The sequence below is a fragment of the Pangasianodon hypophthalmus genome, chromosome 15 (genome assembly GCF_027358585.1).
Source record: "Pangasianodon hypophthalmus isolate fPanHyp1 chromosome 15, fPanHyp1.pri, whole genome shotgun sequence".
Lineage (NCBI taxonomy): Eukaryota > Metazoa > Chordata > Actinopteri > Siluriformes > Pangasiidae > Pangasianodon > Pangasianodon hypophthalmus.
The window spans coordinates 19,145,015-19,169,260 of NC_069724.1; the positions used below are offsets into that span (position 1 = coordinate 19,145,015).

General features: G+C 37.0%; 1 protein-coding gene across 2 annotated transcripts; it reads left to right on the plus strand.

Moving 5' to 3' along the window:
- The first annotated feature begins 67 nt into the window (after window positions 1-67).
- Window positions 68-23,606, plus strand: LOC113535587 (cingulin-like protein 1). 2 transcript variants are annotated; one of them, XM_026929014.3, is made up of 20 exons: window positions 68-207; window positions 3,521-3,642; window positions 9,125-9,239; window positions 10,180-10,395; window positions 13,464-13,823; window positions 14,424-14,669; window positions 15,139-15,234; window positions 15,662-15,796; window positions 16,279-16,377; window positions 16,843-17,049; window positions 17,370-17,474; window positions 18,036-18,188; window positions 18,590-18,757; window positions 19,335-19,508; window positions 19,863-19,952; window positions 20,881-20,964; window positions 21,354-21,472; window positions 21,716-21,824; window positions 22,140-22,303; window positions 22,898-23,606. In XM_026929014.3, the coding sequence occupies exons 1-20, from the start codon at window positions 115-117 to the stop codon at window positions 23,019-23,021; spliced, it is 2,979 nt and encodes a 992-aa protein (XP_026784815.3). In that variant the 5' UTR covers window positions 68-114; the 3' UTR covers window positions 23,022-23,606. The 2 variants fall into 2 exon arrangements, with proteins under 2 accessions (XP_026784815.3, XP_053096193.1); XM_053240218.1 differs by lacking the exon at window positions 13,464-13,823 and having other exon boundaries at window positions 70-207.
- The last annotated feature ends 640 nt before the right edge of the window (window positions 23,607-24,246 follow it).

Here is a 24,246-nt window from a genome sequence, read left to right on the forward strand (position 1 = left end):
ATGATCAATCAAGCAGACAGCACACACACACACACACACACACACACACACACACATATACAGAGGCTTGACTTGTGAAGGAGGTCACATTTTCACCCACAGCAACAGGACAGAATGCTAAACACTGAGTCGTTAACCAAAAAGTCCCCCGAACCCAGTCTTTACTGCACCATGAGCGCCTGTAGCTCTACTTCTGCCTTTGAGTTTGTAAGTAAACGCTAGTATAAATACTAGGTAACGTAACTATCCTGTCTATTTTTTTGTCTCTGGTGTTTGTTTCCTCTATATGTCTCTTCTTTTCTCCTTTCCTCTTCCTGAGTGTGGGGAATTTACTGTAAAGTTATTATAACAAGTGAATATTGATCCTGAAAGTAACTAGTAATGATACAAGGGTGCTCTTTATGTTTGCACATGACTTTTAATGTTTTCTTAGGGTAATGCTGTCTTCATCAGGTGACATGAAAGACCAGTGTACTCTCCGTATCAGACTTTCTTTCACACAGCTACGGAATTATGGTTTTGTATTTTGGTTTCAATTCATGTTTTCATTTCGGAATTACTTGAAATGCAGTACATGTTTACTCAGGTTTGCTCTCTTTTGTAAGGGTGTTTGATTTCACTTAAGTGCTCGTAAAGGTTGCACATGTCCTTTTATTAATGCTTTTTCTTATAAAGGATTAGGACGAGTCGGGGAAATCCTGATCATAAAAACACCACCTCCAACACAACACTTCCCATGTTCGCTTAGTCTGCATTCCTTTCACGAGTTTTTATCGCCAGTTTTTATGTGCTTTTTTTCATGGTTTATTGCGTAATATGTAACGCTCCAGAAGTTCTGGTAATTCTGCAGTGGGGTTTGGTCTGACGAAAGTTTTGACCTCCTGTTTCCCATAACTCCCTAAGGGAGTCACACCCATGTCCTTAGTAGGGAATCTCCAAACTGTTACAGGAAATCATTTACATTCTTCAGGTGCTGTGTTAGCTAGTTTTTTCTATTTAAATCACAAACTTTTTAAGTTTCTCTATTCAGTTCAATACTTAGTAATGTGTGTATCAATGTATCATCTCTTTTGGTATTGGTATTTAATAGAGCATCTAAAAATAATATTTTGGGCATCAGTGGCTGTCCCCACAAGTCCAACCAAACATTTTTTTTATAGTAAGCCTCTCTTTTCCAAAGCAGCCACCTGCTATGTGAACAGCAATGAAAGCAGCAAGTGGCTTCCACATAATTAGTGAAAATCTTTCCACTTTGAGCTCAGCACAAAATTACTTTCAAGATGTCTACAGCAGGGGTGTCAAACTCGTTTTAGGTGATGGGTCACGTTACAGTTTTGATAGACCTATAGCACATCAACAACAGCTCTTCAACATATTTATTTATTAGCATTTATCTGAAAGGTACATTCAGCATGCACAGACAAATTGAGCATGCATCATTTACAAAGCAAGACCATTCAATATCATCCAAGAAAGCAACTTATGGTTATAAACATACAGTGGCTTGGGATTATATGTCAATTTTAGCTTGCTAATAAAGAATTACGTCATTAGCACATTTTGTCAGTAGCTGAGTTTATGGCTCTGAGTTTTGCCCTGTAGTGTAATATTAATGGCCCTATTTTGCCCTGTGGTGTAATATTAGACACTAGCTCCTTTTTAGAATTGTTCGATTCAGTTACAGTCCACAAGACAATTTTAATTTAGGACATTAGGGCAATTCATTTAGTGGGCTGGATTTGAACCTTTGACATCCCCCCACCCTCTAAAGTTTTCGAATTAAGTAAAGTAAATTTCAACACAGCCAAAAGGAGAGCCGTAGATGTGTCTGTGTGGTATTTTGCCTGCAGATTTTGACCTTGTATGGTCAGACATAACATAGGCATGGTGAAATCTAAGCATGTATTGTGATATACTGGAACCTGTCATATTGAAATTTAATGAGTGTGTCACAGTAAGTTTATCACAGGGCATCGCTAAAACTCAAGTTTAGCATTAAGTGGACATGACTAGTCATTTATCTCACCATCACTTGTTTTGTCGGATGCAGATCCAGACTGCAGCTTGTAGATTTAGCCACAGGGCAATTTGGCCGTACATTTGTCTTTCTCTCTCTCAAACCGTTCCAGGCCTTTTCACATGATGAATCACTCGTACTCATTCCCAAAACAGATCTGTTGTTCTTGCCGTCTTCCGTGGCAGCTTTTACCGTGCTGGAAAAGCATGTTGGTGGTTTGTTGAGCTGTCATTAGCTTCAATTGCCAGGAATTCATGATAACTGAGTGTGAAAATTTATTCCTGTTTGCAAAGTGGCCGGTTGCATTTAGCAAAACGTTCTCTTTTCATTAACTTCAACTGCCAAGAAGATTCTCATTTGAATCTTTCATGCACAGAGAAGGAGGTTACATCTAGCAGCACTTCTCTTTTTCAGAATTGACAGATTGGGTTTCCTTCATCATGACAAGACCCCAGGACAAAAAAACCTATGCTGAGTAACATCAGATTTGATCTGAGCAATGCATTGCATCTAGGTTTGCTTCTTAGATCTAGGGTGTCTTTTTCACTGGAGATTATGGGACGTCATTAGGACATTTTCACATTTCTGTTGCATTTAACAAAACTTTCCCTTTTGTTGAAAACAAATTAATATTCTAGTGACTCTCTGAATCATTTGCCCTTTAGTCATGTTTTTATTTCAAATCAATGACTAACTTTCCTCAGTAATATAAGAGAATTTTTATTCACTTAAATAGAAAGCACTGACAAATCGTAATTGACTGTCCTAATCAAGGTAATGTCAAGGTTAAGTTGTTAATAGATATCAACTATTAACATTTGATTAAAATATATGGCATCACAACAGTTTATATAAACAAAGCAAATGCTGTGTGTTCAGGATATTCAGACAGATTTTAATTTAATACAAGGATACAACCAGCTACTACATGGATATTCTCAGTTTGAAATAACATGTTATTGTATCACAAAATGTTGCATTAGTAGAGACCTTGGGGTTTTGGTTGCTACTACAAATCTGAGCCATAAAAACAGCTTAAATCCACTTACACTTGTTAAAGCAATGCTAAAACATGAAACAGATTGCAGATTGTGCAGATTGACGTGGCCTGTAGCCGCCTGTCACTTCCATCTGTAGGCTGGAACACTATTGTGGCCAAAATTGCCCACATAATGCATTACTCATTATATTGTGTTTTTTAAGCATTTAAATTTTAAATCTGTGCCTTCTGCTTTGGTTCCTTAGGATTGACAAACACCTGATGCATGTGTTTGTGAATCAAGATCCTATAATTATGTTATACTGATCAACTCAGCATATATATGTGTGTTTAGATTATTATTTGAGCACTGTTTTAAATTTCTGACCTTAGATTTCGAGGGTGTATTTGAACATTTTGAGATATGTGAATATCTGACTCTTTTGAGGTTATCTTGAATACTTAAGATATTGAATTGTGTGTCCCAATGATTCTTAATATTGCAATTACTTAATATCTGGCAGGTTTTTCCAGAGAAGATCAGTGAAAGTGCTGAGAGTTTGTGGAGTCTCATCACCCAGAGTCACCTCAGATTAATAAACCTGCAGAGAGAGACAGAACGGGAGATTTCACACGTCAGTCAACAGTGAGTACACACACTCACTCAAAATACTCATACATGTTGATGTACATTTTCATGCCAACACACACATGCACACATGAACGTGCTCTCACATAGCCAGTAGTTGGAAATAATCCCTAGCTGCATTTACACATGCGAGTCAGTTAAAAATCATTTATACATTAACTCACAATGCTGTGTGTCTGTGTGTTTTTATATCTTCAGATTGTTCAGCTAATGTTAACCCAGTTCAACACATCTGTCTAAACCAAAAAGAGAGATAATGCATATGTTACTTGGAGCTACAACAGAATAGTGTGTTTATTAGCTAATGTGTGCATAGGTGTAAATGGAAAAATATTTCTGGATCATATCTGTAATAATTAATCTGTGTTATTGAACTGCAGGCACTAGCCTTTTGTTAAACTGTTCTGGTTTGACACAGATGTCACGCAAGATTTTTAACTTTCTGTCTCTGAGGTAATGAAGCTGAATAGACATGATCTAAATGTTCCGCATTGTGGCATTGTATTACAAGTACAGAGCTTTTCTCATCCTATTGTACCTTTTTAAACGCACTTGGGTACACTTATTGTCATATGTTCTAACAATTCTTGTCAAACTTGGATAGATACATAGACACTATGTCATAAAAAGGGAGCCACTTGTAAGGAGAATGTCAACTCAGTTGCTACCTACCATAGGAAAAATAAACGTGCAGAACTCAAACACACTCAAATAAATAAGACCTTAAATAAACAGACCAACAATTATGATTACAACAAACTCACAAAAGGGTCCTTCCTCCAGAATGACCCAAGCTAAGTAATAAGTTCAATAAGTAAATGAGGAAAACTGAAAGAAAAAGGAAAGTGATGTGAAAGAAGAAAATTAGATCTTTGAAGATAATACTTATCCTGTCATGGACTTGTCATTCTGGTTACATCCAGGTCCTCCACCTACATTCTGGATGTTTTGTAACCGGTTGGTTTACATCAGACTTAAAGAGGAGATGAATTAAAGAGTCTGTTCTCTCTCACACTCACACGCACACACACACTATGCTCTCTCTCTCTCTATATATTTTAATTTCTGTAACTCTGTAAATATGTAAATATTAGGGAACATTTATGTAAATTTCTGTAAATATTAGGGAACATTTATGGGAGAATCATATTGGTTACGTGTATAACTTGAACACTACAACACAAATGCAATTCATAAATATAGTGTAAATGCAATCTTTATCTTTTATATCTATATAGTATGCTGTGTAGTACCTTTTATCTATATAATGTAAACGCACATTATCAGTGATCGTAGTATAATATACAGTACTTGGTTCCTGTGTGTTATCATCTTTAATGCTTTCAGTCCTATTGGAGAAATATTTAACAAAATGTTAGCTTTTAATAACTGATGGTATAAGAAACCAGTTCTTTGTTCTGCACTAAGACTGCTGTACATTACTATGTAGTATAAAATGCTTTGTACATATACATTTCACAGGCCACTCTGGACATATTTAACTCCTGTAACATCATTTTTGGACATTTTTAGCTTGTAAACAAACCCTGATCTGACCTCACTAATCTTCTTTCTGTTTGCGTTCACCCTGAGCAGATGTTAACGCTTTCAGAGACGCACTTCATTTGCATATAAACGGTATGATAAATTGACAGTGTGATATCTGTCCAACCCAATTTAAGGATTTACAGTACATCACGTTAACTGTAGAAATTTCACATTTCAAAGATGATGACATTATTTGTCATAACACTGAAGTGGCAGTGCAAAGTGATTCTATTATTGGATCAGAGAAGGTGCCAGAATATTTTGAAATTGGATTTGTGCAGAAGATTGCAATAAACAGCAGAAATACAGTTTTCTCTGATTTCCTTGTCACTGTGTAATATCATATCTTGTAATGATCATATCTTTATCAAACCATAACACTTGCCATATTCACTGGATGTGCCATATATGAATGTTACATAATTATAAATAAATATGTAACTTTAATAAATATAAATATAAATATGTAAATATAAATAAATATTATTATTATATATACAGTACAGTACAGTAGATGTAAATCGTAAGAGTCCGCCTTTTAAAAAGTTCCAAGCCCTGAAATATACAGGAATCTCATACAGGAATGTCCTGAAAAACAAAGAAACCACTGGTGTACTAACAACCAGACCTGGAACAGGTCAGCCAAGGAAAACAACAGCAGTTGTTGACAGAAACATTGTGAGAGCTGTGAAGAAAAAGCCAAAAACAACAGTCAGTGACATCACCAACAACCTCTACAGGTGAAGGTATCACAATCCATTGTTCAAAGAAGACTTTGAGAGCAGAAATATAAAGGCCGTACCACAAGATGCAAACCACTCATCAGCAGTACGAATCGGATTGAGGCCAGATTGGAATTTGCAAAGAAGTTTCCAAAGTTCTGGAACCAAGATTAACCTCTACTAAAGGGATGGAAAGGATCTGCTCATGATCCAAAATGGTCAAGCATGGTGCAGATAGTGTCATGGCTTGTGCTTGCATGGCTGCTTCTGGAATGGGCTCACTAATCTTTATTGATGATATAACTCGTGATGTAGCAGCAGAATGAATTCAGAAGTCTACAGAAATATTCTGTCTGCCAATTTACAGAGAAATGCATCCAATCTAATTGGAAGGAACGTTGTCATGCAGCAAGACAATGACCCAAAACACACTGCCAACACAACAAAGGACTTCATCGGGGGGAAAAGTTGAAGATTTTAGTCTGGTCAATCACCAGACCTTAATCCAATTGAGCATGCATTTAAGACGGGATTGAAGGGAGAAACCCCTCAAAACAAACAACTGTGGTACAAGCCTGGAAAAGCATCTCAGAAGAAGAATGCAACAGTTTGGTGATATCAGTGGGTCGCTGGCTTGATGCAGTTACTGCAAGCAAGGGATATGCAACCAAATATTAAGTGTTAAATTGGGTGGTCTGCCACCAAAGGTGCCACCATGTTCTAAACTGTTTAACACATCTAGATGTAAGTATCAGGAAATAAAGCTGAAATTTGGCTCTATCGTGTCATATTCGTCTTTGGATCTCAAACCTAAATGTCTTCAGAGTGTAGGAAAAACAAGAGAATTGGCCTTGCAGTTCCGGTACTTTCAGATGGGACTGTATATCCAGAGGTTGTTCAACGTCTCTGAATCGTTGAATAGATCATAACTGTAAGATGGAACTGTTTCACCCTGGGACTTTTCCAGATGCCTACAAGACAAGAGAGGGCATGTTGGAGCACATCTTCATAATCCACTGATAAACGAATGGGAGTGGCCTCCTTTTACCTGTGAAATCCGGGGTTGTTTTAAAGACTTTAGCTTACCAAGTACTAGTACATACAACACCGCAGGCTCCAGTTTGGTGTTAGGACATGGAAAATGATTTATAGATTTCAAAGGATGAAATTTGAGACCTGTATTAGTCTGTAGTTAATGACAGAATGGATACAGGTTAAGACTTGACAACAAAACATTTTTGTGGCTTGAATAATGTACTGATTAATTTACCCGATGACAGACACAAGATTACTCTTGATTTCGTTTGAAATCACTCTCAGCGCTTTTTTTGTTTTGTTTTTTGTAACCGGAAGAGTTTACATGTAAATGTGCGTATGTGGCTTTGTTAAATTGTAAATCCTTCAGAGGAAAGAAAAATATTTCATAAATGTAAATATGTAATCCAGGTTTACTAATATTATTGTATTACTTAGACAAACAGGAGGTTCAGACAGGTGACAACGGAAAAACCAACGTAAAGTCTCTTAGTATGGTTTCAGGCTACCACAAGCCACCAGAAGCAGATTTTAAATATGCTCTTTCTAGTCAAAAATGAGGTCTTGTGTTAGTCTCTCTCTCTCTCTGTCTCTGTCTTTCTCTCTTTCTCTCTCTCTCTCTGTCTTTCTCTCTTTCTCTCTCTCTCTCTCTCTCTCTCTCTTTCTCTCTCTCTCTCTCTCTCTCTCTATCTCTGTCTCTCTCTCTCTCTCTATCTCTGTCTCTCTCTCTCTTCTTCTTCTTCTTCTGCCTCTTGTTTGGTTTTTCGTCTCTGGGTGGTTTTGTATCTTATTGTCTCTCTTGCCCTTGACTTTGCCCTGCTTCTAGACACACACACACACACACACACACACACACACACACACACACACACACACACACCTTTCTGAAGTCTTGCTGATGTCATTCCCTGTGTCCTTCAGTGGGCATATCATCCTTGCAAAATTCACTTATTTTGCTTCATTAGCATGGAACTTTCTTGTGTGTGTGTGTGTGTGTGTGTGTGTGTGTGTGTGTTGGGGGGGGGGAATTGGTACAGAAATATAAATGGCATAAACTAATAATTCATCTAAAACGGAATACAACTGACTCTGTTGGTACATATGCAGAAATTAAAAATAAATATTGCAAAATTAAATTTTTTTTTCATATGTTTAACAATTTTATATCTCTGTCTCTCAGCTTTTTTCTTTCTCACTGATTTCCTCTTTCCTTTATTGTTGAGAACCTCTTCTTGTATGAAGAGGAGTATTTAACTTCTGATAAAGTTTGTGGGTGCTTCCCAAATCTTTTTGTTCTTTCATTTGAAATTCAGTGGTGTTTTTATTTATTTATTTATTTTTTCAATAAAAAGGCCATTTTAATGATGGAACACACAAATAAGAATATGCATAAAATGAAGATTTCAGTAATTATAGATGAGGCTCTGCGCACTGTTGCACAATTGTCATGCCCTTGCATAATGGCAGCATTCCTCCCTGGAGAGATTAACTACGGCAATACGGGTGAGTGTGAGAGAGACAGTTGGTAACTGCTTAGGAAATATGATAGCAGTGGTATGAGAGAGCGAGAGAGAGAGAGCACATGTTGAAATACAGCTGTGTAAGCTCATTGGAAACGTCTGTTAAACTCTGCATAAAGGGCAGCGTGGGAAAGTAGAGGATGTTTTTAAAAATGAACATTTATATCATTCAACTTTCCACTTTTTCTGTACTGTTCTCATTTGTTGTGTGCTATTTTCATGCTTCGCTTCATTCTTTACTTATATATTCCTGTCATTATAAACATACACACGCACACACACGCATGCATGCAGAGCACGTTTTGCAGAAAGACCTGCGTATGTTTAATATCAAGATGTAGTGTTTTATGAGTGTGCATCTCCCTCTAGTGGAGGCACCATGAACTATAATCGTGAGTGGTAGAATGTGAACGTTTTATCACCAGAATCTGATTAATGACTTTTTAAAGCCATGACCATGACCTGCTCTCATTGAGCTGAACCTTGCGAAAACTTATTATATTTATAAGAACTACAGCCTTTCCGTACAGCAGTAGTGCAAAGAGTTGTATGTAAAAGAATGTATGAGAGAGAAAAGAAGAAATAAAAGAATGAATGAAATTATTCTGTGCATACTAATACCCTCTTTAATTTTCATGTGTGTATGTGTGTTAGATTGACGTCAGTGCAACTGCAGAAAAAGGTCCTGAATTGTGAGACAGCAGGCTCAGAGAGTCTACAGACTGACGCTGAACATTTGCAGAGAAACGTAACCTCGGAGATCAGCACTGTGAGTAAAATACACTACAGTACTAATCAGATTAAAGCTGAGCTCCTTTACTTCTCCTGCTCTGAATAGTTTCTGCTCTCTTGCAAACACTCCTGATACAGATCTGTTAGTGTGTGTCAGAGCACAAGAGTGAAAGGAACAGAAGCACTCACACCCATTCTGACACACTCCGCAGACCTGGGTGCAATCACAAGAGCTGTTTTAGTGTATTAATCAGACACGAGTATAAATTTGTGTCATAATGCGTATTACATAACACATACACAGACAGAACAAACATTAGCAGTACCACTACTCTACCTGCTCATAAACAACAGAACAGGTGAAATTTGTCACTTTCTGAAGCAAAGAAAATTACAAGGAATTTTATCATAGTTTTACTGCAAACATTTCAGATTCCTTCTTATTTATATACACACAGTTTTCTGATCACTGATCATCTTGTCATTTATCTTGATTTTATATTTTTAAGCTACCAGTGATCCATGTAACTATCAGACAGATTAGAGCCTATGTAGTATGTATGGTGCACTACATAACTTCTGCAAAGCTTTTATTTTATTTCATATTTATTTAAACCACTCTGTCACACAGTCAAATCTCAAATGACTCCAAAAATTTGGTATATGCTTAGTGCACCAGATGCCTAAAAAAATGTTATGTCAATATTCTCAAAAAAATTATCAAATGTTGAAAATTATCCACTAATAATAATATAGTAATATAATATAAATTTTTTGACGCATACGCTGTTTACTTGTTTGAACAAAATTTTTTTATATTAAAAATATATTAACAAATATATTTATATATTTAACAAATATATTTTTAGTGTGAAATAAGTATGACATGCATTTAAAAACAGTTATTGTTATTGTTATAGGATCCTACTGTATACATTTTATGAAATTAATATTCTCTCATTCTTTCTGTCTTACAGTGCTTTTGTGGGAGCAAGCGTGACCCACAGAAGTGTTTTGTGGGTAAAGCGGCCCACGCAGAGCAGCTTCAGTTTCGTGAGCAGGCTCTCGTCGCCCTGCTGAGCATGCTCGGGGAAAACATCCAGAGATACAGAGAGGAAAGCAATAAACTTGACCACCTGACCGAAAAACTGAGTAACGGGATGCCAGGAAAGCGTCAGCTGGACGCTAGTATGGTAATTAACTTTTCATATGTGCCAAAACAATTGTTTTCTACAGGTTTTGCAATACAAAATCATTGTATGATCAGCACCACATAGTCAGGGGGAATCAAAGTTGAAGAAACATCTAGCTAACTCCAGTTGCTTACCTTTGTGGTTAGATGAAAGAAAAGGCTTCCAAATAGTTTGTTGGGATGGAGGTGGCATTTAATTGTAGATTTGGAGATGTGATGCCCCCGAAATGCTACCATCTTCTGCAGATTTCTAACCATGATTCTTGGTGGAAATCTACCCAATGTTGATGTATGACTAAGGGAACTTGGCCAAAGCTAAAAATGTTTTGAGGGAAGGCATTGCTAGTGACACAGAAAATGGAGATGTGAGTGCTAAGTGTGGACAGCCAGAGGCAAGTTTCATTCACAGCCCTGCATAATTAATTGTCTTTGTGCATGAAGTTGCCTTACAAAACTTACATTCAGTGTTTTGCGCAGTTGCAATAGGACATTGCTTTAAATTGCATTTATTATATGGAGGATTATCTGAGGAGTCTGCTTTTGTTAAAAATAATAATAATAATAATAATAACAATGGATTTGGAATATAATTGCAGGTTTATGTGGCTTTGTTTTGGGTAGGATGAGGGTAAATGGATAGCAAATTCCACAGTACATGCAACACACACATTAGCATTACAACACACTATGTGAAGTTGGTGCACAGAATCACAGTAATTTAGGTCAGGACACATTGAATTCAGCGCCATATGTCGCTTCACTAGGCCCCTAAGGAACACACAACATTCACACACTCGCACACATAAAGTGTCTCAAATGATTGCCCTATCCTCAATGTGAGTGTGTACGCATGTGTGTGGTTGCCGTGGGAATGAGGCAGATGTACTGTAATGCCCTTTTCCCCTCATCGGGACTCTTCAGCCCATCAGCAAGCTGAAGGCCTTTAGCCCGAAAAGCAGCCCAGGGAGAGGTGCATTTTCGGTAATCACACACACAGCCTCTAAATCAGTGACCTCTACACTTGGTCACGTGTGAAAATTGGGTTTGGCGCTATCATTAACACACTAACAGAAGCTTAGAGAAGCTAGCACTCAGTGTATTCTTTTTTAAAAAGGTTTTGATTTTATTTATTTGAAGCAGGGGATAAAGGATAGCACGCTTGTCATCATTATGAGATCATATTTTAAAAGAAAATTAATCACATTAAAGTCTAGATTAAATGATTATCCCTCTTTAAATGCACTAAGTGATTAGCACTGAAGCTGGCCCTCAGGGAACGGTCTAGAGCGCGTTCCCCAGATTCAGTGAGTTTTCCCTGGGGAAGGAAGCTGTGCGAGTGTCTGGATTAGGCTGAACTCTCTTCATCCGTGTAACACACTGGACACTAGCCAATTTGGAGATCCTGGATTAGCACAATTATCTTTTGTGTATTTATCAACATTAAGAGCTTTTTGGTGATTGGATGTGTCTTTTCATTCATTTTTAGCACATTTTTTGTCTCCATATGTCAATTTATTATGGTTTGAGAGGGTCAAACAAATTGAGGTTTGTTATGTTTAATTTTTTAGGATTTTAAGAGATTAGTTACATGACATACCATCTATGTGTGTGAAAGTCTTTTGAAAAAGGGAGAGGAGATGAAGAAACAGATGCATATGCCATTATATAATTAGACCTTTTTGTTTTTCTATCTGTCTAATCCCTTAAGCATTGCAATACTGTGTGATAATGCAATTACATTTGGCAGAAGAGCACATTAATTTCATCCTTCCATATAATTAAATTTGCAGCTTTACCAAACCAAATAGTATAGGCATATAGTTAATATAACATGTCACAAAGTTTAACAAAGTGTACATGTAAGGGAAACAAAAGTAAATAAATAGGAATTACTATGTCCATTCTGGATGGAATTGAGCTCTACAGTGCTTAACTAATTTTCTGAATCACAAAGACGTGTATGTGTGTGTGTGTGTGTGTGTGTCTAGGCTTTCAGTTTACCTTAACATTCATTTCTCTCAGGTGTACCTGTGTGTTACTTCAAACCTCTGACGTCCCACAGCTCCCCTTCTAATTTGACATTTCTGTGCCAATCCACTTATGTGTTTTGTGCTTTGACTGTGTGTCATGTTGACATGTTGTCAACTTGTCTTAAAGCATGACACCATTGCACCTTTGGTGTTTGGCATTACTCAGCAACAGCTTGCATAGTGCAGGCTCGGTTACTGTCAGGATGTCAGATCAGTATCACATATCGGCTTATAACCAGAGCTCGAATATCGCTGTCAGTTCAATTACATTTTATTTGTACAGTGCTTTTAACAATAGACATTGGCACAAAGTAGCTTTACAGAAATCCTGATGTAGATTTAGATACCTAATGAGCAAGCTAAAAGCAACAGTGGCAAGGAAAAACTCCCTGAGACGACATGAAGAAAGCAGACTCAAAAGGGAACCCGTCCTCTTCTGGGTGACACCATATAGTGGGATTATAAATCATTATTAAGTGTGTTGAAATAATGTTCAGCATATTATGGATGAAAGTCTTTATGATTTCACAGCTGTTCTTAGGTACAAGTTTACAGTATCCAGGTGAGATTATCCACTGAAGCAAGGGTGGGAATTGGGCACAAACTGTTGTTCTTTAAACTGTAAAAAAACGGGTGTAAAAATTAGCAAATAGAAAAAAGTGGGACTGACACCAGTGCAAATCAATATCTCAGCTGTCATGCAGGTGGAAATTTTAAAGACAAGTTGTCACCTTTTTTTCTTTTATTCCTCATGCTTATTGCCTTTGTTTTTGGCCCTTCAGTGGCATCAGGAGTCAATTTGACAACTGTGACATTTTATACCACATGCAGGCAGACAGAGAAATTCCTACCGAAGCCACGCATGTTGATTTATTTTTACGTTAATTTCCAGGCATCTTGCTTCAGGGACTTGTTTGTGTCCTCATGAAAGTTAAATAAGCCAAGTGATATGATAATTTAAATATTTTATATTATAAAAAAGCATTGAAGGCAATCTGTCTTGAATCCGTCTTGAAATGTAGATTGGTGTGTTTCTCAGGAAGCAGACAGCAAAGACATGTGTAGCTTGAAAAACACTGCCATACTTTCAAATGGACATGTCGCCGTAACAACCAAGAACATGGAGGACGAGAAGAAGAACTGGAGAGCCAATATGAAGGCATCATTGATGCATGTGACTAATCTTACACGATCAGGAAGTGTGAAAAACCTCATCCACAAGTTCTCCACTTCTGAAAGCAGTGGGCACATTACACCTAATGTTTCTCCATCACAGCAAGGAAGAGATGGAACAGGAAACACAAGAGAGAGCGACTTTCCTGCTGTAACAGTAACGCCTCCTTCTGGAGAGTCAAACAATGTTTGCAATGGTCCCAATACACACTCACACTCTGGCCGGGTAAGTGTGTGTGCCGTTTGCCGTATTCGACCGGACGATTTGTGTTCACGCCGCATGCAAGAACTGCATTTCGCACTATGAGTCACATGCATGACCTGCACACTCGTCATCAATGTCACCTATCAATGTCACCTGCGTGTAAATGCATTTGCACCGCTTCTCACCACACCACTAACCTTCTTGTGCCAGGAGTGTTTGTTTTAAATCACATGTTCATTATTTATTACTCAGTTTGTACTGATAAGCCTGTATGTTTTTCACTGCATGGGTATGTATATGTCTTTTGATTATTCATAGGTCTCCTTCAGGACTTGTGAGAGTTTTAATTCAGATGGAGCTTGATTACTACATGGGGTCTTGAGCTAATTTGCTTGTTTTAATCTCACTATATGCTACAACTTGCTAAAATACAGCAGTGCTTCTTTCACAGCTTTATTTGCACATGTTGTGAGTGTGTACTTCTGTAATTGGCTTGCTTTCTCAGTGCCTGCACAAGCTTGTATGTTTTTTCCAGTGTGTGTGCACACAAGCTCTCGAACACACAAACGCACATAAATACTAATGCACCTCCAATGATGCATCTCTCTCTTGGAATTTCAGCTTGATCAAGAGAATGGACCAACAAGCCCTGAGTCTGAGGAGGAGCCACTTACCCCTAAAGCGATCCACAGCCCAAAGTACCAGATGTTCCTAGGTGCCGATCCGATCCGAAACGGCGCTAGCGGACCAGGTGGACCCACTGATACCAGCACCAGTACCAATGGAACTCTTTCCAAATCTAATTTGTCCCATTGGAAATCAATGGAGTCACTGACTGTGAGAGACTGGGACAGTGCTCCCAACAGGGTGAGCCAGTGTGTGTTGTGTAAACCTTTGTTAAGTGTGATTCTTATTAGTTTTTATTAGTTTATTAGTTAACATGCCAGGCCCTTCTGAAAATACGAGTCATTTTAGTACGTCTTCCTTTCTGAATAAAAATGTGAAATAAATACTTGTCTTTAAATCTTTATTTAATAAAGCAAAATGGTGTTGAGGATGCATTGTACACTCAGTGAAACCTGTTCTTGTTCACTTTATTTTAATGTCATCTCTTCCCATTGCTGCTCTCTATCTCTGTTGATTTGCTATTTTGTAAGTATTCATTGCAAAGCAAACACCCACGAATGCAGTGGGTTGTGATGTAGCATACTCTCTTTCACTTTTGGCCACAGTGGTAGAAAGGGAAGGGCAGGAATAGAATTGTATATTGCCCTGTTCAGCAGATTTGCTGCTTGTTATTTAACTGACAGTAATATATTTTTGTCTCCTCTCACAGACTGTCAGTGGTGAAGTACCTCCCAGAGTTTTTAACAGCCCCTACTCAACCATCTCACTGGACTACAACCCTGTATGCCGAATGTCAGAATACAAGGTGCTTATGTTTTTGTTTTTTTGTTTTTTATTAAGATATGTTTATATTTACTAGCATAGCAGACACAATTGTAAGTGAATATAGTGGTGTAGTTTGTTCCTGGCATTCTAAATACAAAATTTTTTCACTGATAGGCAATCAACAGTCATTATTGAACAATGGATTATGTGTTACTTGGCAAATAGTAGCTAGAATGAAATGGAACATACTGTTCAACCATCCTATATTATAGTGAAGAATGATGTTTAAAAAGAACCTCATTTGAGTATTATTTTAAAAAGATTGTGTTTGACAAGTGAATGCATTAAAATTATTAAATTAATACATAGTACCATAAAGAGATGCTTGGTGATAATTCACATATTAATAAAAGTGGATAATAGTAGTTAATGCAAAATGCAAAAGTTAATGAAGGTTTGTGTGTTAGATGCCGGAGAGGAGGTCTCCAACAACATCTGAGATGAATTTATTCACTTTAAACCGAAGCTCAAGTCCTGTGAGCCCCATTAACGCTCCCCGTGCACGATACTCTGTCTACGACACTCTCAGCCGAAGACAAGTGGTAAGAGCCTGTGCTTTCTGTTATTACATTACTAACATACTCTGTACCAAATAGTACAGAAATAATATAATATTTCACTGGGAATATGTGAATTAATTAAATATTTCATTAAAATACTAACAGTGAGATTCTTTATAAAATCTGTAACTCGATTAGCACATTGTGACATTGTTGGAAAACTATTCCAAAAGACATGTGAAATTTTGTCACTTCTGTAATTGTAAACAGGACTGTGAGTAGCACATGAGATTCTCATCTGTTCTTAAACTTGTTACCATAACACCATGTAGCTGTGTTACATAAGATATTCATCTTAATTATTTAATTATTATGATTATTTTCTATAGCACTTTAACAGCAACAAGCGATATTGGTGAAACTGAATTTGAATTTCCATTAAATATTTATAAATATGTTTTCTTTGAGCAGTGTTTCGTGATTACCAGCTTGTCGTTAATTTCAGTGTGTTTGATATTTCTCAGCAACAAGCCCCTCCATCACAATTCTTGCTGAGGAACAGTTTGCCCAGCAAACGGGATTACATTGAAGAGCTGACCAGACAGCTGGAAGAATGTCAGAGAGTAAGTAAAGGACAAGATTTACACTTTACAAAAATGCATTATTAAATACATATACAGGCATTATTCAGAAAATAAACCTGACTCCCTCCATCACAGGCCATCATAACTGATGTGTCTCTGAACAATAATAATACAACTACTTGTGTAAAGTAATAACATTTAATTGTAATAATTAAGCACAAGCAATAATTAAGTGGCAATTGTTTAAGCATTTTCGTATTCTTTTCTTGTGGTGCCTCTAACATTTCCCTATTTTCCTGAACTGGGCTACATCAGTTATTGTGCATGTTACACCTAGGACTTGTGCCTTTGTATCTTCTCACGTATTTTACAGGATAACCATGCTGATCAGTTGTGGTTGCTAATGTTTCCTTAGGAGTGAAAAAGAAAACCATTATTTGCTTTCAGACTGGAGAAATAGATGCTTGGATTTTTTCAAACTACGTTATTTTTCTCGCCTTACAGAGAAACCAGTTTCTGGAGGCAGAGAGCATTGAGCTGGAGAAGGAAAGGACCCAAATTCGTTTTGAGATGCGAAATTTGCTGGTGAATAATGAGGATCTGCTACGTATGAACACACAGCTCCAGACAGAACTGAAGAGGATGAGAGATAGGATTGTTGAACTTGAGAGCGACAACAATGTGATGGTGGAGCGCTTCAAGCAGATTGATGTAAGAAATGCAACTTTTTCCCAGTTTGAGCTATCCTGATATGAAATTAAAATCTATCAGAACATCTCTGTTCATCAGCATATGCTTTGTGTTCATTTGCATTTTTTTATTGAAATTTCATTCACATGGTAAAAATCTATGCACCTAACACACAGGTGTTGATATTCTCTGTTTTCTTAAGTAAAAAATTAGACCAGCTGGTATTGTACTCAACTGAACACACAGGCGCACACACATATACGTAGTCAGGGAAATGTACAATGCCCAGATACACACCATGTATCAGTCACATGGCTCACTTGTATGTGTTTGTTTTGCAGGTGGAACTGAAAGAGGCTCGAGAGGTTATGGTGGAAGCAAACACTCAGGAATACGCCTTTAACTTCCTGCAACAGTCACTCAAAAACAAAATACAAGATGCAGAGGTGTGTGTGTATATGTGTGTGTATATGTGTGTGTATATGTGTGTGTATATGTGTGTGTGTGTGTATTAGGGAATGAATTTCACAGTTTGAATACAGTTAGATTTTTTAAAATCATATTTACATAATTGAAGGCAAAAAAAAAGTCTGCATTCTTTGAGGTTCTTGAAACGTGATTTCTATTTTTTTTGGGTATATGAGCCTTCATCATTTTATGTAAGAAAATTAGTCTGAATAATTTTTAGAAATAATTAATTTGTAATTAATCACACTATTTTAAATTAAAAAAAAAAAAACTATGTCCTAACTCTGTGTCCTATAAAATATAAGCAGTTAATAATTTTGAATAAGCATTCTGACATGTCCTGTTTTATATTAGTTCTCTATAAAGATGTGTGTTTTATGTTTTATTGACTCTGTGATGGGTGTTGCACTGTTTACATTGGGGTTTGTTTATTAGTTTGTTGTTTGTTTGGAGATGATTGTGTGGAATGTGAGGGTGTAAATTTTGTGTATTTATTGTGTAGGCTGCCTTACTGACTGTGTGTATGTATGTGTGTACAGGAGGCTCTGGAGAAGCAGACCCAGCATGCACAGGAGCTGTCTGAGAAACTGTGGCTAGCTGAGAGGAATCTGGAGGAGATGGAGATTGAAAAAGAAGCCAAGGGAAAGAAAGCAGCAGAGCTCAACAGCACTGCAGATAGACTGGAGACTGAGGTGCACATGCACACACACTCTCACACACATGTACAGAAAGAGATGCATGAGTTGGGGTGCTGCAATTTACATACAATATACAGAACATGTGGTAAGAAACCACAAATGACAAATGTTAAAATTAGTAGCTGTTGCAGTTAGAAAATCCTGACAGTAGGGAGCGCTGCAGCACCCTCAGCACTCCCATAACCGCACAAACTCGTATATACACGTTGCACGCACGCACGCACGCACATACACACACAAACACACCCACCTATTGTGCACCCAAATGTATTGTACAGTACATTTGAAGTGTGTGATAGAGAAAGATTCAGGGAGATTTCATACACAGGTATTGATGCAATGATCTTCAACCTATATACAGCTGCTCATTTTTACTTTGTGTGTGTGTGAATTAGCTGGCAGAGGCTCTGCAGCAGGCATCTCAATCGAATGCTGAGTTGAGTCTACAGCAGAAACTCAGAGTAGATGCACAGCTGAGAGTGGAGGAGCTGGAGGAGTGTGTCCTGGAGAAAGAGCAGGAGATTATGCGCTTTCAGCAGATCATCAGCCGACTACAGGGAGAGGTGCACACACACACACACACACACACACACACACTGCCTGGAGGAAGACTTACACTTACACTTTCAGGGCTGTGGGTTACATTTTGGAGCAAGCAACACTGGGGAAAGTGATGTAGCACAAATAAAAATATTCTAAATCTGAGATTTAAAAAAAAAAAAGTCCATCGTAATATTACTTATAAGTGATAATCCCCATAACTGACACAACTTAAAAAACTTAACACGCTCACATGTTGGAACTGTGATATAGATCATTTTACTAAAACAGTAATGACTTGTACACACAATTTCTAGGTAGCTCCAACTTGACAATGTGTAAAGCCAAATTAAAAATAAATTACAACTGGGAAAAATAGCAACAGCTTCTTTAATTAAAAGAAATAAAGAGTATAAAGATATATGGTACTTCCTCAGTTAAAGGAAATAAAATGTCTGGAATTAATAAATTTAAGTCTGGACAACCTTCATCTATGTACACAAATAAATTCACACTCTGTATAAATCTGCTACAACTTTTTACAACAAAATTCTCACAAGAGCTGTGTGTGTGTGCGTGTGTGTGTGTGTTTCTGTGTAGGTCACAGATAAGCTGATGGATAAGGAGCAGTCTCTAGAGGATGAGATCCAACTGAGGGAGAAAATTCAGCTTCAGTGTAAACAGGCTGAGAGAGCAGTGGAGGATTTACAAATGGAGCTGAACACACTCAAACAGACCAGAGACGATCTGAGCAAACAACTCAAACAGACACAGGTAAGACACACACGCACCTAGAGCTCGCTCTCCATTTCCCTTACACACACACACACACACACACCTACTTTAGATTCTTATAATAATTATTCTTGTCCTTTATGTATACACAGGGTTTGCAAAAAGTTACTAAAGTGCTTGAACATTTTCCAATTGATGTCCAATTTCCAAAAATAAGGACTTGGTTAAAGGAAAGACATTAATATGCAACATGTTCTCAATAAGTTTAACCTATGAGTAATTCAATTTTGGAAAAACATCTCATCACCTAGCATATAGACAAACATTAAAATCCCAAGTAAGATTAAAGTGTGTGTGTGTGTGTGTGTGTGTGCACGTGCGCATGTGTTTCAGGAAAAGGTGATTGATCTGGAAACCGACCTGGAGGAGTTGCAGGAGAATGAGCAAAGGCTCATCACCAAACACAAGAGAGCAGTGGAACAGGTAAATACACACACATGCACACACAAACACACAAGGAAATATTATCTTTTCTGTACTAAAGCTGTGTTTTGTTTTTTTAAGTGGGAACCAGATAAATGTCCTCACAATTTAAACAGAGGAGAAATATTTGAAATCATTTGTTTGCATCTTGGACACCCAGAATTGTTTCTTGCTCACTATAATTTAACATTATTCTGCCCCCTCAGCCCTGCTTCCCAGGTTTTTTGTGGAAAAAATGTAGCTTCACTTTGAATTTTGTATATACTATTTAAGTAGCTGGAAGTAGGTCAGTGGTGGTTCAACAGTTAAGGCTTTGGGGTACTGGTCAGGAGGTTGGGGGTTCAAGCCCAGGACTGCCAAGCTGCCACTGTCGGGCCCTTATCCATATCTTAACCATATTTGCTCCAGGGGTGCTGTATCATGGCTGACACCAGCTTCCTAACAAGCTAGGATATGTGAAGAAAAGAATTTCACCGTGTTGTAATGTATATGTGACAAACAAAGGCTTCTTCTTCTTGGAAGTATATGAAGATTTGTGCATGTAGTTAGGGGAGAGATTTTGGAGATAGTCCTCACTGCAGAACCCCAGGGGGTGGAGCTGGATCTGATCCAACTCCTCCTATATCCTTAACCATAAGCCCTAATCCACACAATGCTGTGCAACACAAAACAGCACATTAAACAAACTTATCCAGCCTGAGGAGCAAGGGTGCTTGAGATTTTGAGTGAGACCTTAATTATTAGCTCCATTGCAAGACTAAAGAAGAAAATGTTGGACACAACACTGCTGGGTTAAGTGGAGAAACTGTGTACATTCTTTCTGGACTAGCCAGAGAAATAAATATTTAATTTTATTATAGAACGTAGTGGGACTTTTCTGCATTAAAAAAATGAGAAAAAATGTTTTTTGTTTGTTTTTGTTTTGCAGTTTGAACAGATGCAGGTGAAACTGATACATGAGAAGGACCTTAATGATAAACTAGAGTGTGAGAAAGTGATCCTGGAGAGACAGGTATAGAAATACAGTATACACAATATCTGTTTAGATAATGACATGTGCCAGTGCACCACATTTTGAAAAATGCGTTCCATGCATATCCAGATTTTTAAAATAAAGAAACCTGTATGTAAACATTGTACTGATAGACTACTAGTCAGTTAATAATAATAATGAGTTATCAAACCCTCACACTGATGCTGCAATGTTATATGACCTCATCACATGACATCTTTGTCAGTGTGAACCTGGAATCAAAACCTATGATAGTGAGTTGTATCAAATATCTAAATTATTAGATTGTGATGCATCAAGTGTATAAATAACTTATGTGTTAGGTATCTGAAAATATTTTTGTGATATTGTGGTAATTACTTGTGATGTAATGATTACTTCATTCTCAGGTTCGAGAGCTACGGGGTGAAATCGAGGAGCTGCAGAATAACAGAGTTCAAGAACATGTGATCACTAAAGCAGAAACCAGAGCTAAAGAACTGGAGAATATGCTGAGAATGGAGGAGAGGTAACACACACACACACACACAAAAACGTACAGTATACTGACTACAGATACTACATTCTTACACTGTGTATTTTATGTGTATGTGTACATGTACACATAAGCTCAATACACACAATTAGCGGGTAATTAGCTGCATGCAGAAAGTAAGTACACTAATCACACACACACACATTCTTACATAGTTATACATTAGTTACACATTCACATCTAAACTCTCTTGCACACATTCATGTTTCTGTGCAGAAGTAAAGTGGTGCTGAACAACACCATCAGTAAGCTGGAGAGGAAAATTAATGAATTGAGTGAGCAGATGGAGGAGGAGCACAAGATTAACAATGAGCAGAAAGACCTGGTACACTTTATTTACACTTTAACTGCATTTATTCATTCTCACCACTAGATGGTTGGATGTGGGGTTTATGATATGAATAGTAATCTGAAGTAATATTGAATTAAAGTCAAGATAACTGTACTCACACTTGTCCAGTATGTCCAGTGAGAAAAAAATATTGAGAAAACAAGGTCTTAAATTAGCTCAAGTTCCGATTATTTTAAACACAAGTGTTACTTTCTGATTTGAATTCGTTTTTGTTGATGTTTTTTTTTTTTCTTTGTAGGTTGAAGTATTTTTCTATTAGCTGATGTTTTGTTTATTGCGTGTGTGTAGATGACTCAGAGAATGAGATCTCTGAAGAGGCAGCTGAACGAGGCAGAAGAGGAGGCGAGTCGCCGCGAGGCTCAGCTCAGATACACACAGCGAGAGTTAGCAGAGGAGAGAGAGTCCAGTGCTCGATTACAGAAACAGCTGCTCGACCTGCAGCTACAGATGAAGTGAGTTACTCTATACACACATATCTTTCCCTGTGATGTACACACACTTTAATGTTTTTATTATCTGTCTCTGTTGCATAAGGACATTGTAAATACTTTATTGTTACTGTTTATTACTGTGCCTGTTAGAACGGTACCAAGTGCCTCTGTAACTACACACATTTTTAATAAGCATTTTCTCCAAATAGCCACACACACATTTTACATTGACAAAATTACTGGTGAGGATAATTAATACTATGCGTACACCTAACCCTGAGGACCAGCCAAATGTCTCAACAAGGTCAAAACTGTCAGATATTCCTAACCTTGTGGGGACATTTGATTCCCACCAAGATATAAAAACATGCCCCCCACTCCCTATTCGCAACTATGTGTTTCTGTCATATGAAACATGCTTTAAACAGAAATTTGTGCAAACCTTAACCTAAAGGCTAAACATCTCTGTATTAAGTGCATTTTTTATAACCAATAATAATAATAATAAATTTTCACTTCTAAAAAGTTTAATATATTCAATGCCTTTCCAAACAGGTTTAATTAACATATACTGTATATATATATATGTGTGTGTTTTTTTGTTTTTTTTTGTAGGAGAAAGGAGTCAGTATTGATGAGGCAAACTCTGGATAACTATACCTTAAAGCTGGACTTGTCTGATGATGAAGAGGAGGAAGAAGAAAAGAAGCCTGCAGAGACCATTTCAGCCCAGAACTGAGAGCGAGAACTAACTGGTGAATGTATAGAGATAGTGAATGTAGGATAAATATAAGTTGCAAAAACATTTACAGCATTACAACAAAACTCCAACAAAACAAATGTTTAACTTTTTTTTTTTTTTTTGAAAGAGGCACTTTTAATATTTGTGTCACTAACTTTAATACCTGGGATCTAACCAATCTTTATTCCTGGGAAAGGAAGCTTCTGTTTGTTGATGGGTTATTTTTATAATAGACCTTTACATGGACATTGTTTTAAGTCCAGATAATAAGCTTAACACTGTCTGCTAAATGTTTTGCAGGGTTTAGAGGTAAATATGTTCTTGCTGCCAAACATGTCACACAAAGTGATCTTCATAGAGCAATGTGCATGCCATGCACTGTCTATTTTTTAATTGTATAGAGGAAAGTCTTACTATTTAACATTTTTTCTTTCTTTTTTTCTGTCCTAAAGGTGTACATGCTATAAGAATAATGTAAATACTTTTGCAAACATTAACTAATTAATTTTTCATTTTAGAATAAATTGTGTAAGGCTAGAATGTTAATGCTAGTGGTAAAAAAAAAAAAAAAAAAATGAACAAGCAATTAGTTTGAAACTATTTTATAAAAGAACTTTGAGGAACTAAACACTGTTTTTGTGCTGTAATTTAATGCTAAAAATTAAATTGGAAATATTATCCAAATTTCAATGTATTGTGAAAAATATTACTAACAGTTATTATAAGCTTAGAATTGTGCGGTTATGCAAATGAGATCTTGCTGGTTTATCCCAAATAGGTTTTATTTAATAATCAGCATTAGCATTTCTGAGTGCCATAAACCATTGGATCTTTCCTCGGATTAGTTTGACCAAAAATGCTAATGTTACTAATAATGAATCATGAATTGAAATGTAATGTTATTTAAATGGACATTGGCTTCAATTCAGTTTCATCTAAATCTTTTCTTTAAAAATGAGCTCATATGCTCGAATATGCATGGAAATATGGTCCTTCGTAAAGCATTGTTATAAATATGTGTGTATTCATGCTAATTATTCAAATAAGATCGTACTATCCTGCTGAAAAGATGAAAAATAAATCAGCTAAGACCAGCGTGGATTTCTTGTTGGTCTGAGCTAGTGTATGTGGGTTAGTGTTGGTCTGGTGAGGGTTTAGTTTGGCCAAAATATGCTCAAGCTAATAGTAACACATAATTAGCATAACCAAATGGCTAAATGGT